This window comes from Corvus hawaiiensis, chromosome 9 (genome assembly GCF_020740725.1).
Source record: "Corvus hawaiiensis isolate bCorHaw1 chromosome 9, bCorHaw1.pri.cur, whole genome shotgun sequence".
NCBI lineage: Eukaryota > Metazoa > Chordata > Aves > Passeriformes > Corvidae > Corvus > Corvus hawaiiensis.
The window spans coordinates 1,577,029-1,594,374 of NC_063221.1; the positions used below are offsets into that span (position 1 = coordinate 1,577,029).

The window sequence follows — 17,346 nt, forward strand, 5'->3', positions numbered from 1 at the left end:
ACAGACAGACTAAACTCTTGATATTTATTCCACAGAGCACTGACTGAAGCCTCCCTGCCCCAACTAGAGCATGTATTTAGGGTTATCACCCCCAACAGCCCTCCAAGGACTACCAAGGCTGCAGTTATTCCCCATTTTTCCCATCACTGGAGCAGCTCCTTTCTGACTGCATTCGTTGTGAGCCTACAGGAGCACAGAGGCCCAAGATTTTTACCTGTTTGAAACAAAACTGTGGGTTCAGCCACTGCAAAGAGGAGATCCAAGGACATGTGTGCAGTACAGCAGGGCTGGGTGACCATCATGGCAAGATCCCTTAGAACAAAGCAGAAAAAAAATCCCAGGGACCTGAAAATCCGCAGATTTCAAAGGGACGCCTGTTCTCCGGATCCCTCTAACCTTCCCCTTCAAAATCCCAGTGAAGCAGCAATTAGAGAGTTCAGAGCCACAGACTGTTGCCTCTCCTCCTCATCAGTGGAATAAGCGAAGGAGACAAACACTGCAGCTCCCCAGCTGCTTCCACCCCAGTAATGTGTCTCCCACTTCCATGCTCAAGTCTCATGGATTGGTTTAGGCTGGAAACGACCTGACAGACCATCTCATTCCATCCCTCTGCCATTGGCAGGGATGCTTCCCATTAGACCAGGTTGCTCCAAGCCCTGAGTAATCAGGCCTTAAACACTTCCAGGGATGGGGCAGCCACAGCTGCTCCGACCCGTCATCCTTGAAAACGTGGAAAGAGCTGTAGTTGCACTTAGTTGAAAGAATTCAAAAAAAGGGTTAAAGATCCAGTTTGGAACCACTTAGGGGAAGGAAAAGAGCCCTGCCTGGGAGAAAGGCAATGAAGCAGCAGCTCAGGGAAGGAGGGGAGTCCAGCCTTGCCCTCCAAAGCCCAGCACAGGCAGCATCCCAGCTCCAGCACCCACCAACAACCTGGGAGAGACTTGCTATCCACGGCACAGGGTAAGCACTCACCTTCCTTTGGCAATGCCAGTGCTGGCTGGAGTTACACAGAGTGCCAGAGAGAGGGCAAGCAAGAAGCAGCAGGGGAAATGGAGAAATATGTTTGCAGCCCTGTGCGGTTTTGGGAGGCAGAACTCAACAGTGGCAAGTTATTCTAGAGCCGGTTCCAAGCCAAAGTCAGTCAGGGATGGTTCCCTTTCTGCCTGGATTGTTTGTTTCAAAGCAAAATTTAAAAAAAAAAAACCATCCCAGGCCGGGACCAAGTTTTACAGGTCTTTTTTGCCTAAGGTTGCACAGATCAGCCCTGTCCCACCTAACCCACAAGAACAGACCTGTAAATCGGTTCTCTTCCTTTTTGCCTACAACAAAAAGATAAAGCAACATTCCAGGCTTACGGGGGGACCTTATGGTTTTGGAACACAGCCCAGGGTCGCCAGGAACCCAAATTTCACTATCAATTTTTATAGTGCAATTCACAATCTGCCGAGGTCAGGGAGAGGGGATAACACCAGCGGGTGCAGCTCTCCTGGGCTCCCCCAGCACGGCATGGGCTTCACATGGCCGAGCAGTGTCCCAGTGCCAGGAGGCTCCTTAAAGCCCTCCAGACAGAGGGGAACTGTGCAGCTTTGGTGCTTGCACTTAAGCAGGACAGAGCAGCTTCTTCTCCTTTCATTAAAGGCCTCTCTTCCCTGCCCAGGGACTAGGAGGCAGGAGGCCAGCATTAATGGCAGCACCTCATTGCTGCACAGCTCGGGGGAAGATGTCCAAGACTTCTGTGCCTCAGTTTCCCTGGCTGATGATGACCTTTGCCCACAGCACAGGCAGGCATTTGCAAACATCCTGAAAGATGCAATCTCTGCTGTGCAGAGTTTTCACAGGAGCTCAGAGGAGTTAGGCACCCACATCTCACTGCTGCTCAAGGGAAAGCAAGTGTCCCGCTCTTCCCAAGTGTCTCCTCCTCTCCCACAGCACCCTGCTTTTCACAGGGCAGATCTCAGCTACTGGGAAAGAGGGAGAGCTGTGGACTGGGTGAGATGGTGAAGGTGACCCTACAGCACATGTGGCAGTGAGGAGGTGCCTAAAGCCCAAGAGCTGGGACTGGCGCACATCACCTTCAGCACCAGGCCTCAGAGAGGGAGGCCGTGGAGATCTCTGCTAGAATCAGTCCAGGCTGGAGAGAAACACGGACTAATGTGTCTCAGGAGGCAGCCTGGTCACCTCCTGACAGGAGGCATGGCTGGCAAATGGGGGCCAGACCACAAACTGGTTTCTGCACAGATGCAGAAGGCAGAACCCCGAGCTTGAGGCCATCTCCAAAAACAGATGAGGTGACAAGAAAAAAAAAAATTAAAAAAATCAGTCTCTCTCCTTCATCCAGCCTCCCTGACAAACAGGGCAGCAGAAAAGGCACCACAGACACTGTGAGGGTGGGGAAGACGAGCCTGCAGCCAGCTGCAATGGGCATCCCATCCCTCAGCAGGGCAGCACAGGCCAGCAGCAGAAGGCAATAAAAGGGTGGCAGAAGACCAGGGTGCCACCCTTCCAGTCCCTGGCCTGTCACTTCTGTTCCAATTCCTGGGCACTGGCAGGATAAGGATGCTTTAACAGGCCTGACAGCAGTGGATCAACGTGCTGAGCAAGGATGATGCTCCCAGGGCATTGAGCTAACTGCTCAAGAGGAACCACACAGCCCTGTGGTCAATAAGCCCCTCCTCGTGCACTCTTCACCACAATGGCAATGCCTAGTCTTCCCAAAAGATCCAAAACTTTGCTACATTCACCCTAAACTCCTCACTAAAGGACAAAACCTTGCAAACATGATATTGGTCAGAAAGGGCATTGAGACAGAGGAAAAGAAGAGAAATCTATTCAAGCCAAATGTCTCCAAGTTGCTTTTTATGTGCATATATTTATTTTTTTTTTTAGGGTAAAACCAAGTCCCAAGCCTCCAACTTATTTTTAGATCCAGGCAACTGGGTGTCCCAGCCAGAGCACAAAGTGCACAAGCCAGTATTCTAAAAATGCCTTCCTCACAGATATAAAAAGGACACAAGATAATTTAGCGGGGAAATTCTGTAGTGTAACAATCATACATTAACAGAAGAAAAATAAAAATCCAAGGCTGCCTCTCATCCCTGGCACAGCCCTTGGGAGGCAGCAGTCACAAACATTCAGCATCCTCATCCTTCTTAAAGCCTCCAAAGCGAGTCCTCTGCTTCACACCATCTCAGTGGGTTTGGGTGATGCTGGACTCCTTCCCTCTCACCCCACTGCCCTCTGGAAAGGGGCGAGTTGATTTCCTAATAACAGTGGTGGCTGGGCCAAGGAAAACTAAGAGCAGTATGTTCACTTAAGGACTCCCGTGGCCATAGCTCAGGCTGCCAACCCAGGAAGATTAAATCATCCCAGAGACACCACCAGTGCCAGCCGCCGGGGTGTCCCCCCAGATGGCTGCCGAGCCCCTGCCACCTCGGCTCTTGGGGTCTCACGGGCCTGGCCAGCGCCTCAGCTGGCATCCTCCACCCACAGGCGAGGGTACAGGAGGATGAGGAGGAGCCCTGGGGAGGCCTAACAAAGAGTGACCCCTCCCAGCCATCAGACACATGCTGTTCCTTCACAATTGCCATCCCAACACAATCGGCCCCCCTCAAGTGAGCCCCCCGAGTCGGTGGTGTTTGCTAGAACAATAGCTCACATCTGGGACAGCTGTTTTCCCCGAAAGCACCCGGGCTGCCTACAGCCACTGGGAAGGGGTCCTGTGCCCTCGCTCACACGCGGATCATGTTCTCCCTCTCCCACAGAGATGTGGTCACCCCTGGGGGGACCTAGCAGGTTCCTCCAGGAGCACACAGCCCGGCAGCTCCAGGCTCACTGGAAGGCTTATGGGAGCGAGGGAGACTCATCCTCCCACAGAGGCTTGCTGGAAATTAACCCCCGAGCCTTCGACCTCGGCGAGAAAAGGAGCGCATCGCCGTGATGTTATTCCCTAAGTTAGCACCCAAAAAAAGCAGGGAAGATTTGTGCACGTCACCAAGATGGGAGTGGGAGCCACCCCTTGGAGATGGATTTGGCTATGCTCCGGTGCTGCTCCTCCAGCCCCGTGGGGTAACACGAGAGAGCTCTGGCCCCACCAGAAGTGGGTATCACATGGAGCCCTCTGCCTTTAGAAAGGGCTCCTGAGAGCCTGCACGGGCCCTTGGCACCTTAGTGCTTGGTTATTTCCCTCTGGAAAGAGGTCACTCCCACAGTCCCACTGCCCTCCAGCTGCTGGATGGGCTGAGTCAGACCCTGCTCTGCCACATGTGCCTCAGAGGGAGTGTCCATGCTGGAGCTGGCACCACCACCTCCTCTGCCACAGCAGTGCAGTCTCCCACCATCCCAAGTCTTCCCTCTTGGGAGCAAAATCCCACTGCTGGGCTCCTGGAACTAAGGGTGGTAACATGCCAAACACCCTCCAGTGAGAGAATATCCATCTCCAGACTGTCCAACACTTTGAGAAGGTCAAAAGCAAATCTGGGGTCTTCACCCCCAAGCTAGGGCTCTGGGTGGGCTGAGGCACAGTCACATGGATGCAGCCTCCAAATCCCACCACAGGCAGGTGACTTGGGAGACATCCTGCCCACTTGATAACGTGGGCTCTACCAAAGACATCCCCTCCTATTTTTGCTAAGTTTAAAAACTGTTAATCCACAGGAAAGCTCAGAGAGAAGGGACTTTCCTAGAAGGAAAGGAAAAGTTTTCCAATGAGCTCAAATCCAAGCACTCAGGAAACTTTAAAGCACCCACCAACAAACCATCAGGCTCCAGCAAAAAGTCCTGTTTACTCCTGCACCCCCACAGTCCCAGCAGGTATCCTAGAGAGGAGAAGCAGCAAGCTCAGAAGCCAGTGAATCCATCACTGCCACTTTTGGGGTCTCCAAAGCACTCCCCTCCTCACCCCTTAAAAGCCCCAAGCCCAGCACTTGAGGCTTGGCTCTTTGGATACACCAGGACAATATTTGGCCATACATGCCACTAGGACTCCAAGAGGTGCCAGCGGGAGCTCAAAAGCAGCCAGAGCTCAGGTCCCGAGTAGAGAACCTCCTAACCACGCTTTCTTCATGGGACCAACGTAGTCTCTGCCACTCCACAGGCAGTGGGAATCACTGAAAACACCCTCTCCCATGCACCCTTCCAGTATCCAACCACCACAAGCAGCAGACACCTACCACCTCCAGTTGAGTCTGTTCTCTGCAACATCGCCAGCGGCCTAAGGTTGTACCCAACGCTTTTGCTTTTGCAATAACTCTGCACATACCTGCCCTCTTTTGCACTATGAAAGACCTGCTAAGGTTTCCTGTAGCAAGGGAAGAAGAAGGGGAAGGCAGTAGCTAATTTGAATGCTGTTTTTGCTGGTTTACCATCTGGTTGGGATTAAGGTCTGCGCAGGTCAGCTCTGGCCCCTCATTGCCTCACCTGCTCTCAATTGGACACCCTCAGGTCCAACCTCATTCAGCTGAACATCTCCTGACGAGGGGCTGCTCAGGTGCCCAGGGATGGCTCAGAGCAATTCCTTCTTCCTCAGGGGCTGTCCACCAGAGACTTTTAGTGAGGTTAATCTGGATCAGCTTTTGAAGACAAGGATTAAACTGCAGGAGGTTCCCAAGCAGCCTTAACCCAATTAAGCACCAGTCCCTTAGGAGGGAGGCCAGCTAAGCTTGCGTTAAAGCCCATCAAGTGTCCAGTTAATCAGGTACATTTTAACATCACAGCCTTGGTCATGCCAGCGGAGGCCACCAAGCCTGGAGACACTTCGTCCGTTTTCACCTCCTTTTGTCACTTTGGTTATTTCTGCCATTACTTTGGGCAACAAGATGAAAGGCCCAGCAGCTCTGCCCTTACCCACTTTGCTCTCCAGACTCCCCTCCGGTTTTTCTTTCACATTAACTGTGTCACACACCAGCTTCTCATTGACTAAGTGCCCGAGGGGGAACCCTTGCTGAGTGTTAATTGCTGCTAATGAGCTGTCGCTGCTTTCCTTCCAAGAGGACCAATTACAGCAGCACTCAGGCTCTGTGAGAAGATGGGAGCCTGCAGAAAATCAAGGCAAATTTTACTCCAGACCCTGACATTGGACTGCCAGCAACTCCTGGAAAACACTTGAAGTCAGGATAAAACTGGGTAAAGGATGATAGTCAGTAGCTCTCCTGATGTTGCCTGTCCCCTTGTTCCTCATAAGGTGGCCCAGGGGTGAGTGGGAAGTCTGTGACTTGCTTCCCATGGCCCCTGCTTGGGAAGTAAGGGTGCCTTGCGTGGGGTGCCTTGCAGGGATGTCTACACACAGCTCTTCACCCGAGGTCTTGCTCAAGTCTCCCTCCAGCCACAAACGCACAGTCCCGCTGGTGGGTGTCACCCGTGGGTGGTGGCCCAGCTGGCTCCCAGCTCAGCAGGGCTTGTCTTGTTCCATGTGCTACCAGAGGAGGTGCAGGAGAGACTCAGCAATGTGATTCAGTGGCCGCTGACACCATTTCAGCACCAACTCTTATCCCAGCTCCTGCCTTGGCCACAGCTGGCTCTGTTCCCACCACAGTTTTCACAGAACCCTGGCATGGTTCGGTTTGGAAAGGACCTTAAAGATCAACTCCTTCCAACCCCCTGCCATGGGCAGGGACACCTTCCACTACCCCAGGTTGCTCCCAGCCCCATCCAGCCCTGCCTTGGACACTTCCAGGGACCCAGGGACAGCCACAGCTTCTCTGGGCACCCTGTGCCAGGGCCTGCCCACCCTCACAAGGAACAATTTCCCTCTAATATCTAATCTAAACCTGACCTCCTTCAGCTTAAACCCATCCCTCCTTGTCTGTCACTACACACCCTTGTAATGAAAATAGTAATAATCCTTCTTTCCAAACCTCGTTTCCCTCCCCTGGGTGAGGGTATAAGCTGGCACCAGCTGTAGCCCTGGAAGTATAACGAGATGTTCACCAGCTAAGAAGCACTGAAGCCATCGCTGTTCCTCAGCCCTTCCCTCTAATTTACCTCTCTCTAAGCTGCAGCCCAAGAGGGAATTTTAAATCAGGGATATGTGAAGATGGAAAAAGCTTTGCTTGAGTGCTCACAATTGTGAAGGACAAGACACAGTATTGAGACCCTTCACCAAAATACATTGAATCTCTCTACAGTGCTGGTAAAAAGCTGCCCAGTGTCTCGCTCTGACTTTCTCAATTCAATTATTTTTGGCTGTGCTAAGAAACGTTCACACCCAAACCACTCTTTGTGAAAGCCTTGAAATGAAATGGAGATTATTTAATCCATGAAAAAAGATCCCAAGATTTTTGGTCTTGCCATCTTGATCTGAAAGGAGATGCAGAGATCACCTGCAGTGGGGAGGCTTCCCTCTCCCCTGATTCTCCCAAAGCCACAGCTCCCTCCTGGGCTCTGGCACAGGTGTGGGAAAGCAGAGATGTCTGGGTGAGCAGCAGCCAGCTTGCTCTCCTTCAGCTACAGCCCCAGAGCTGTTGTTCGCATCAAAGCACCTGGCTCCCATTGTGCCGCCTTTCCGCAGTTTGTTAAATTTTATTTCACATTATTTCTCCCGTTCTGGCTTCCACCCTAAAAATCCTTCTGTAAGTTCGCCAGCTGCCCTGCTCATTTAAGTATAATACCTTACAGCAAACGCAGCAGCACTCAATCAGCGGGAGCTCTGCCTGAATAAACCCCTCGGGCTGAGGTCCCCTGCCTCTGTGTCTTGGGGTTCACCCACCAATTTTGGGGGACCAAACCTGACACCAACCTGGCCACGCTCTTCGGCAAGCACAAGTTCACCTCGGTTTTTCCCAAACACACACCCCCTAGTTTCCCAGTGGCTTCCCCACAAACATTCTTCCCCAGAAACCATCCTCAGCAGGGATGAGCACAGCGAGGGTGGATGTCCACCAGCATCGCCAGATTGCATGGGGCTTTGAGCAATGTGGTCTAGTGGAAGGTGTCCCTGCCCATGGAACTGGATGCACTTAAAGGTCCTTCCCACCCAAACCATTCAGTGACTCCTTTTTTCTGTGCTCTCTGAAGAAGCCGGCCAAAAGCAGCTCAGAAGACCTCAGCGGCAGCAGGATTCAAATCATGCCCCCTCATTTCCCAAATGCCAGGCGCACTGGATTTCATGTTTCTGAGTTTGGTCTACAAACAATCATTCTTGTCCTCTGTGCAGACCAATGAGGTCTGCAGAAAGAAAATTGCAAAAGATTTATTCCCCTAGTGATCCCATTTTCCCATTCCTTTCCCACAGAAGCTAGGGGTTTTTTTGTTTTGTTTTGGTTTGGTTTGTTTTGTTTCCCAACTTTCAGGGGAAAATCCTGACAAATGGAAGCCCTGATTCATACCAGCAAAAATTTGGCCAATTTCAATTTAAGGTGGAGCCCTTCTTGCCTGAGGATGAAAACATTTCTCTAACCGCACACAGAGGCAAGGACAGAGCCTCTGCCCTGCCAAAGCCAAGGCCAAGTGGTGTTGGGTGCTGATGGCCACCACAAGTGGAGAGCTGTTGTGCAGCAGGCTTTTCATCTGCTCAAGTCTCCCTCGTCAGGGAGGACCTCCCCGTGGTCAGGAAAGCACTGCCACGCTGGCTCACAGCATGGGAAACAAGGGGACAGGTGAGCACAGGGTGGCCATGGTGGCTGTCACCAAAGAGACTTCCAGAGGTGAGAGAACATCTGGGCAGGATTGCTTGGGCAGGGACACGGTGTGATGGCTCTCTGTGTGGCTGGGAAAGGTTCCCCATCTCTCTCCTACGTTTTCTCAGGCAACTGAAGGATGGGCGAGAAAGGCTCGGGAAGGGAGGAGGGAAAGCATTGCTCCTCTCCCTCACCGCTGACAGAGACACCTGCTTCCCTCCTCCCTCCGTGTCCTGCCTGGAAAGAAGCTGAGAGAAGAAGCAGACTTGGGAAGAAGGGATTTATGGCTACAGCCTCTCTGCTCCCACAGCCCAGGGAAAGAAAAGCGAAGGAGGGAGAAGATCAAAGGACAGATGTGTCCCTAAAACGCTCCCGTGCAGCTTTTCTCCACAGATGCTGCCACGTGTGCTGCACCACTCCCGCTCCAGCAGGCACCTCTGCCTGTCACAGCACGGAATGAGTTTTCTCTGAGACAGAAATGGCTTTAAATGAAACATTAAAAAAAAGGAAAAGCCACGGCTTTTTTTCCCCCTTCCCCATCTCCATCCAGAAAGTACATTTGGCAGAGCCCCGAGTGCTGGAAGCCATCAGCAGGGCTGTCGGCACTCCAGAGGCTCCAGCAAGGAGGGCAGGTGGGTACAAGCCACCGACTGCACCGAGGACGCTGCTCCCAACAGCCCAGGGTCCCCCATCACGTGAGTGGCTCTTCCACTCCATCCCACCCCCTGCTCTGACTCCAAAGACCCCTGGCGAGAGCAAGAGTCCCCTAATGCATCATGTTGATGCTCCGTGGGTTTTAGTCCATGTGTGTTTTAAAGTTGTTTTGCACCTGCAGCACACGGTGAAGGCACACGGCCTTCTCCAACCAAGGGAATCTCCTTGCAGACATCACTCCCCCAGGGCAAGGTTCAGGAAGGCTTAGGCACACCCACCCACACCTTTCCAAATCCTGTGCCTCACATCTTGCACTGCTGGGTTGCCTCCTTCTCCCCACCCCAGCACTCAAGAAAAGGCATTTTGAACACAAATGAAGAAATCAGACTTTAGACACATCCAGAGAAGGTGGGGAAGGGCAGCAATTCCCCAGCTACATGCCTTGCAGGGGATCAGGGTAAGCAATATCCTTTGCACGGGCTGCTCTGCCCACCCCAGGGATGCCCACAGTCCCACTGGCATGTAACCAGAGGCTGGCAGCTCTGCACTGGGAATCCCCCTGCGGGGAAAAAACACTTACTGGCAGGGCTTCACAGAGGGTGCCATGTCACACCATAGGATTTACTTCTTTTGATGGCAAACACACCCACCCATCCATGGGAAAACACCCCTCTGCCTTCCCACGCCGGAAAGCCACTGGTCAGAAGCAACACCCAGATGCAGAGCAGAGGGTGGGGAGAGGGCGCATCCTATCCCTTGACACACCACCCCCCACAAGCCCCACGCCTACCGCTGGGGCGAGTCGGGGTCGAAGCAGGTCCTCGTCACGTCGGTGGCCCGCGGGTCACAGCAGTCGCCGTCGTCGAAGTCGTCCAGCATGTTGTTGCACTCCACGTGGCAGACGCCGTCGCGGCGCTTCCAGGAGAAGCAGCGGCCGGGCCTTCGGCAGTCGCCGCCGTCGTAGCCCGTGAGGGGATGCTCGCACTCGGGGTCACAGCGCTCGTTGCCCACCTTGCTGGGCTCGCAGCCCAGGAGGACGGCACGGCGGCGCAGAGAGGAGTTGTGTACGTCCAGCAGGCTGAGCTGCCAGGAGATGTTGTAGGGCCGGAAAGCTTCGCTCAGAGCCCGGTGTTGCCGCCAGATCTGCTCCCAGCTGACCGTGGGCCGCCCGCCGTCATCCTCCGCCAGGTTCACCACGCGGTACCGCACCGCCTTCCAGCTGCGCAGCGGCCAGTGCTGGTTGTAGTGGGACACCAGCTCCACGTTATCGCAGGCGGTCTGCCCACAGGCAGGGGGGCCCAGCGGCCGCAGGATGGGGGATGGCGGGGACAGCAGCACCCACTGCTGCGGGAAGGCACCCTCCCGAAAAGGCACCCAGCATTCCTCCGGGGTGGCAAAGCCAGCGGCCAGAGCCAGCCCTGCCGTCTCCTCAGCCACCTCCTCTAGAAAGGAACGCTGGAGGCGGGACTGGGACAAGGCACCACGCCACAGGGCCAGCCCAGCCAGGTGTCCCCGGAAAGTGTGGGTGGTGCCCCAGGCGTCCCCCCCCAGCAGCAGCGTGCGGCAGGAGGACATGAAGGCACTGTGCAGGGGTCCCTCCTGCCCGCCGGCACGGCCGACCCGCACCCCATCCACGTAGAGGGCCATCCACCGCCCGTCATAGCTGGCGGCCAGGTGTGTCCATGCCTCAGGGCGGTAGCGGTGGTGGGAGGTCACCTCAGTGGCAGTGGCTGCCCGGTCCGTGCGCAGGGAGAAGAAGAAGCGGGCGTCCTTCTTGCCGCTGAGCTGCAGGGCGCGGATGCCCAGCGCCCAGCCCTTGTCGCTGGCTGAGTGCGAGCAGTTGTCGAAGACACCTGCAGCAGGTCAGGGACAGGGATGGAGAGAGAGAGGAGAGCTGGTAAGGACCAGAGAGCACCACCACTCCTCCCTGGAGCACCAGCCGGGTCCTCCGCGGCAGGGAAATGAAGGTGGTCAGAGGCTGGGCAGTGGGTGCTCCACCAGGGGTGACACCCCAGCCCCCACTCAGAATCATTTGGATGAGTAGGTGGAGCAGCCAGGAAGAATGGCAGAGCCAGAGAGACAGGATGGAGAGGGGAGGAAGAGCGTGGATGGGAGGAGAGGCTGAAGAGCGAGGTGTTTCTGAGTCGCTCTCCGTAGGAGTGCTCTGGCGGGATGGGATTAGAGGCTAAGCTTTTTATCTGCAAGCCAAAGCTTTTAAGAATTAGAGCACAGCAACCCAAGGCAATACAGGCTCCCCCAGGGATTGCTTCCCCAACAGCTTCCAGGCAGATTTACAGCTCTCATTTATGCTCCAGTTTCCCTCCCAGTCATGCATCCAGTGCTGGCGGGAGAGGGCTGGAGAGGGATGTGCTGCCTCCAGCCTGGCAAGTGCAGTCCTCAGCCCCTAAGGTCACCTGCACATAAACCCACTCCCAGGAGCAGCCTCTCCCTCTGCACCCAAGCATGTTGCAAACCTATTTTAGGCTGGGCAAGACCTGGAGCTGTGCTGACTTTCCCCCAGACTGCTGAGTGCCCACAGCGAAGAACCAAATGCCCTTGGGAATCGGTGCCTGTAAGGCATTTAAACACTGGCAAGGGTAAAGGGACCTGCTGCTTGAAATAAATGCCTCTGGGCTCCTGAACCACCACAGCCAGGACGTTCATGCAGGTCATTGGCTGAGGTGAACGAGCCTGAAGTCACTCTTTGAGCCCCACCAGTGGTGTCTTCTGGGGGCCCCCTGCTCTCCCATTCATCACCCCAACAAACTGTCCCAATGCTGACAAAACCTGCTGCCATGCCCAGAGACTCTTTTCATGTTCCTTCTGGGGTATTTCTTATTCTCCGTCCTGTTTTTCCTGCTGCATGGATTCTCCTGCCCCTTGCTGTGCCATTCCCACTGCATATACTGCCTGCCCATCTTCACGGCATCAGGACCCCGTGGTCCAAAACAAAGCACTCCTGCCTGTGCCACTGTCTTGCCTGTCCCTGGGGATGGCCCACCTGCTGCTGGAATTCCGAAGAGGCCAGCAGAGAGAAGCAGAGGTGTAGAAGAGAACAGGAGGAGCAGGATCTCCTGGCTCTCATCCAGGGAATGTGTCTGAAGCCAGGTTACCATGACCCCACGTTTCCCCCTCATAAACACGGCTGGCAAAGGTCACGTCAAGCCCTGCTGCACCCCAGGAAGCAGCACCCCTCCCTCCATCCATCACTTTCATCGAGGGCGAGATGGGTGGTGGCCCCAAAACCATCCCACGGCCGTAACCACCCTGGGCATGGATCCCTGTCACTGCTCACTACAAAGGCAGCCACGCACAAAGCCTCCGTGGGCAGATGGGCTTTGGCCAGCTCTTGTTTTCTGGTGGATTGTGAAAGGGAAGCAGAAAGACCAGGAGAAGCTGAGACAGGGAGAAGCCAAAAAGCAGGAGGCGAGCAAAGGAGCCTTGCAGAAGTGAGGAGGCAAAGCTGGGGAGTACTTTTGTGCTGGGTGCTGGCTGAAAGGTGCTGAGACCTGCACGCTCGAGAGCCATCTTTTGGTTCTCACTGGGGTTGAGGAAACAGGGGTTGGTACCTTCTCCCTTGGGAAAACTCATGCAGTTCACCTAGAAATGATTCAGAGTGCCCCAAATTTGATTAAACCCTAAGACAAAAATGGGAAAAACAGCATCAGGGGTGGAACAGCCCCTGGGGTGGGTGTGAGCTATCAGCCTCACAAACCCACGCTGGAGCCAAGCCAAGCCTGATGGGTTCAACATTGGCCAAAAGAAATTTAAGTGAGCCCAGAACCAGGTATAAGGACTTCATCAAAGTCCTCAAAGGGACTTCATCAAAGGGATGTAAGTAAGGCCAAGGCCAGCTCTACAACGGGGAGGAAACTCAGTAAAGCAGCAGCTGGTGCTTCCTAGACATGGCCAGGGATGACACCTCCACATCAGCAGCGGCTGCAGAATAGTGTAACAAAAAAGGTCAAGCACCAGGTCCTGACATCTCTCAAGGGCCTTCATGACAAATCATCAGAGGAGCAGTTTCAAGACCCCAGAGTTTGCCAAGGAGCTCAGTATTTTGTCCTGAGGCAACCCACCAGAAGGGAAAGAGCTGTTTGTAGAAGAAGTGCGAGGTATCTCCTCAGCAGCTCTAAGTACAGCGCTGCCTCTGGTCCCTCAGGTGGGAAAGGGGAGCTCTAGCCTGGTTTATGCTGTTCACCTGTGCCTTAGGTAACACCTTTGGGGGTTGAAACAAGAGCTGTTGGTAACAGCACAAAGATTTTGAAGAGGAAGGTACATGCCAGGGAACGTCATGGAGAAAAAGCCCACGAGATCAAGTGTGCCACTTCATAAGAACCACAGTGCAGGCAGCCTCTCCCACTGGGGCCAGGAGTTCTGCAGCACAAGGAATAGCTTTCAGTTGTGCTTTGAGACCCAGATACTGGGGGAAATTGGCTGCCAAAGCTCCAGAGCATCTGACAAAGGCCAGGAGCCTCTAGCCATGGTCATCCCTCAGGCTCTGCAGTGGGAACTGCAGGGTCCCTCATGCATGGTCATCCCTCAGGGTCTGCAGCTCAGGGACCCAAGGAGGACACCGGGATTTAGCAGATGTTTGGGACGGTCTCCGGTGAAGGATCTGACCCAACAAAATCACCTACAATCTGAGTAAAAACAAACCTCAGCCTGGCACAAAGGGACATCCCTTGGGGTTCCCCAGAAGCAGAGCAGGCATAGATGGAGGGAGACAAAAAAGGTAGGAAAGGTAACATCATCACATGAAAGGACTCTCATCTGCTGCCCAAAATGAGTAGGACAAGGAAGAAGGACAAGTTTCCTTCCCTAACAGTGGCTGTGCCAGGGTACTGGGGTTATACCCCAGCAGGAATCCCCCCATGAAAGTGTGGCTAAGAAGGATGAGCAACCCCATCCTGGGTGGCCCTGAGGCAAAATGTGGCATCTAGGGGAAAAAAAAGCGCCAACTCCCAAGCCTTCAATCCAAGCAGCCACAGCAGCTTGCTTTCCATGATCAGAGCTGCTCAGCCTGGCCTTACTTCCCAGGCACTGATGCTGGGAGAGCTCAGCTCTGCCCTGCTTTGCCCCTGCCTTCCCTCACACATGGACACGTGGAGCATCTCCAGCTCCTCTGCACCTTTGGATGACCTCATGCTCAGCTGCCTCTCTTTCGACAGAGCAGGAGCAGCAGATCAGAAGGAAACTCGGCACCTGCCGAGGGCTGGCAGCTGCTTCTGTCACCTGCTCACACAAAATGCCAGCAGCACGGGGCTGTCCCCCTTTGGCCACCCACACCCGGGCCCCTTGGTCCCAACTGCAGGGAGACAGTGGGAAGTGAACAGTGACTCAGGCAGCCGGAGGTTCCTGGGGCTGACTCAAACCCCGGAGCAGGGAAGCTGGGGGATGTTACCCGAGTGAATGCCAGTGCTCACGGGTGGTGCTTTCAGCACTAACAACTGTCCCGCCCTCCAGACGAAAATTAAAAAATATAGAATAAAAAAAAATAATAAAAAAACTCTGCTGGCTAGCTGGGAAACTCAAAACCCAGCACCTGCAGGCCAGACCTCCAGATGCAAACAGCTGTGCTGCTGATGCGATGACTAGGAATTGTGCTCCACGCATCCCAAGGTGCTGCCTGCCAGCAGGGAGGCATCAAGGATGCCGACAGGAAGGCGGGCAGCGAGGTGGATGCCAGGGAGTTTGCTTGAACACGTCTGTTTCTCCCCTCTGCCACAGACTCCAGCCCGTGCCTCCTGCTCTTCCACAGCACAGGTGTGGTTCTTGCCCTACAACCGAGGAGGTAAATCAATGAAAGGGGCCAGGCAAAGCAGAGGGAGGTTCAGCTGAATGATCACAAGCCAAGGGAGAGTTAGGATAAAGAGAGGGATTCCCCAACCAGCTTGGCTGGGGCAGCACAGAAACACGGGGGCCTGCACTGTGGGGACCCCAGACATCCTGGCACTGCCATCTGTTCCCAGCCCTTCCTAGCATCCCTGCACTGCCCTGCCCAGCTTGTACCCAGACACACATGCCGGCACAGCTGAATGAAGCACCGCTGCAGGAGGTGACATCTGCCCCACTCTGTGCCTGTGTGCCAGTCTTCTCTGTCTCCTCAGCTTCTCCACCACAGGATCGTTAAGGTTGGAAAAACCCTTTAAGGTCAAGTCCAGCAGTTAACGCAGCACTGCCAAGCCCACAAATAAACCACGTCCCTAAGCACCACATCTATACATTTTTTTAACACTTCCAGGGATGGTGATTCCATCAGCCCGTTCCAGTGCATGACAACTCTTTCAGAGAAGAAATTTTACTTAATATCCAATATAGACGTCTCCTGGCACAATTTGAGGTAATTTCCTCTTGTCCCATCACTTGTTACTCAGGAGAAGAGGCAGACAACTGCTACACCCTCCTTCCAGGTCGGTGTGGAGAGCAATAAGGTTCCCCCCGAGCCTCCTTTTCTCCAGGCTGAGCTCCCCCAGCTCCCTCAGCTGCTCCTCATGGGACTCGCTCACCCCTTGCCTGTTCCTTAGCGCCTGAGGGGGCACTTCTCGGTGGAACAAGCCCCTGGGTCCCCCCCTGCCCCGCAGCCGTCCCGCAGAGCCCTCGGGGCCGCAGCCCGGGGGATCGCACCGGGGCCGGGCCGTGAGTGCGGCGCGGCTGCCACCGTGCGGCCACCGCCCCGGGGACCCGCCGGGAGCCCCGGAAAGCCTCGGCGTGCCCCGAGCAGGGGGGACTGGTGGGCTGGGGCGGAGGGGACGAGGATCAGGGGGAGCGGATCACCCAGAGGGACCTTCCAGCTCCCGGCGAGGGAAGAGGGAAAAACGAGATGGAGCCGGGGCGGGATGGGGGGGCGGGGGGGCGGTTGGGGTGGGGAGGCGGGCTGGGAGGACGGGGCGGGTGGGAACAGAGGGGAGGGGATGGTTTAGGGTTTGGTCTCAAGGGAAGGAGGAATATTCCACGCCTGCGGTGCTGAGAACACGGGTGTGGGCGCGGGGTGTCACCTGCCAGAGCGGGGAAGTCAGGGAGTGCCCCGTGCGGATGTTCGAGGAGGGTCGGGGGGTGTCGGGTCCCCATCCCTCCCTGCCGGGGTTTACCTGCGATGATGGCCGGGTTGTTCTGTCCGCCCTCCGCCTTCACCCACAGCTCCAGGGTGAACTCCTCCCGCGGGACTGCGGGCAGCGCCTCCGCCCGCGCCGCCAGCTGCTCCCGGCCGCCCGAGAAGTACAGGGCGGGCAGCGGCCGCTCCCGGGGAGGGTCCGGCACCTGCGGCTCCCGGCCCCGCCGCCTCTCCCCCCGGCTCCGGCCCCGGCCCCGGCCGTCCGCCTCGCCCCCCGGCTCTTCTCCTCCTCCCCTGGCTCCCCGCGGTCTCCGGCCCCGCGGGGATGCAGCTGCGAGCGCCCCGTGCGCGGCGGGACCCTGCGGGTACAGCCCGTAGGGGTGGTGCGGGGGGGCGGCGCGGCGGCTCGGAGCCTCCATCCCGCACCCCGAGACCGGCGGGGGCTCCCCGCGGGCCAGGCTGAGCGCCGCCAGCAGCAGCGCGGCCAGGGGGGCCCCGCCGCGCAGCATCCTCCTTGGGAACGAAGTTTGGGGCGTGGGAGGTGGGGGGCGAGTGGCCCCGGGGGAAATGGGGTGTTCAGGGGGGCGGCGGGCGGCAGCGCCGGGGCACAGTCCCCCGCCCCCCGCCGCAACTTTTCCCCGGCACCGCTCTCCTCCCTTCTGCTCCTGCGGGAGGAGGAGGAGGAGGAAGAGGAGGAGGAGAAGGAAGGCGAGAACACCGCGGCGGGGACCCCCCTTCTGCCTGCAGCCGGGGTTCCCGGGGCACGGCGGACCCTGCGCGGCTCTCGGCGCTGCCCGGCTCTGCCTGCGGGAGCGGGGGATGCGTTAGTCGCCCTTATCTAGAAAGCCCCGAGGCGCTCCGCTCCCCCCCCACCTCAAGGAGGGGTGTGGAGGGGGGGCTGCCCTTATTTAAAGATGATTATGTCCAATCTAATAAACCCCGAGCGGAGCATCGCCCTCCCTTCCCTCCGCCCTCCCGGGCTCTGCCCAGGATGCTGGCGGGGAGGGGATGCGGAGGGGACACAAC

At 56.0% G+C, this 17,346-nt stretch overlaps 1 protein-coding gene across 1 annotated transcript in view; it reads right to left on the bottom strand.

The window, feature by feature from the left end:
• PAPPA2 (pappalysin 2) overlaps nt 1-16,904 on the bottom strand; it is an 87,594-nt gene extending 70,690 nt beyond the window's left edge. Inside the window, exons 1-2 of the mRNA XM_048312421.1 lie at nt 16,358-16,904; nt 10,057-11,119 (exon numbers count right to left, since the gene is read on the bottom strand). Coding sequence (XP_048168378.1) covers nt 10,057-11,119; nt 16,358-16,829 — 1,535 coding nt within the window. The 5' untranslated portion in view covers nt 16,830-16,904. The remainder of the gene's footprint in view (nt 1-10,056; nt 11,120-16,357) is intronic.
• Between the last annotated feature and the right edge of the window lie 442 nt (nt 16,905-17,346).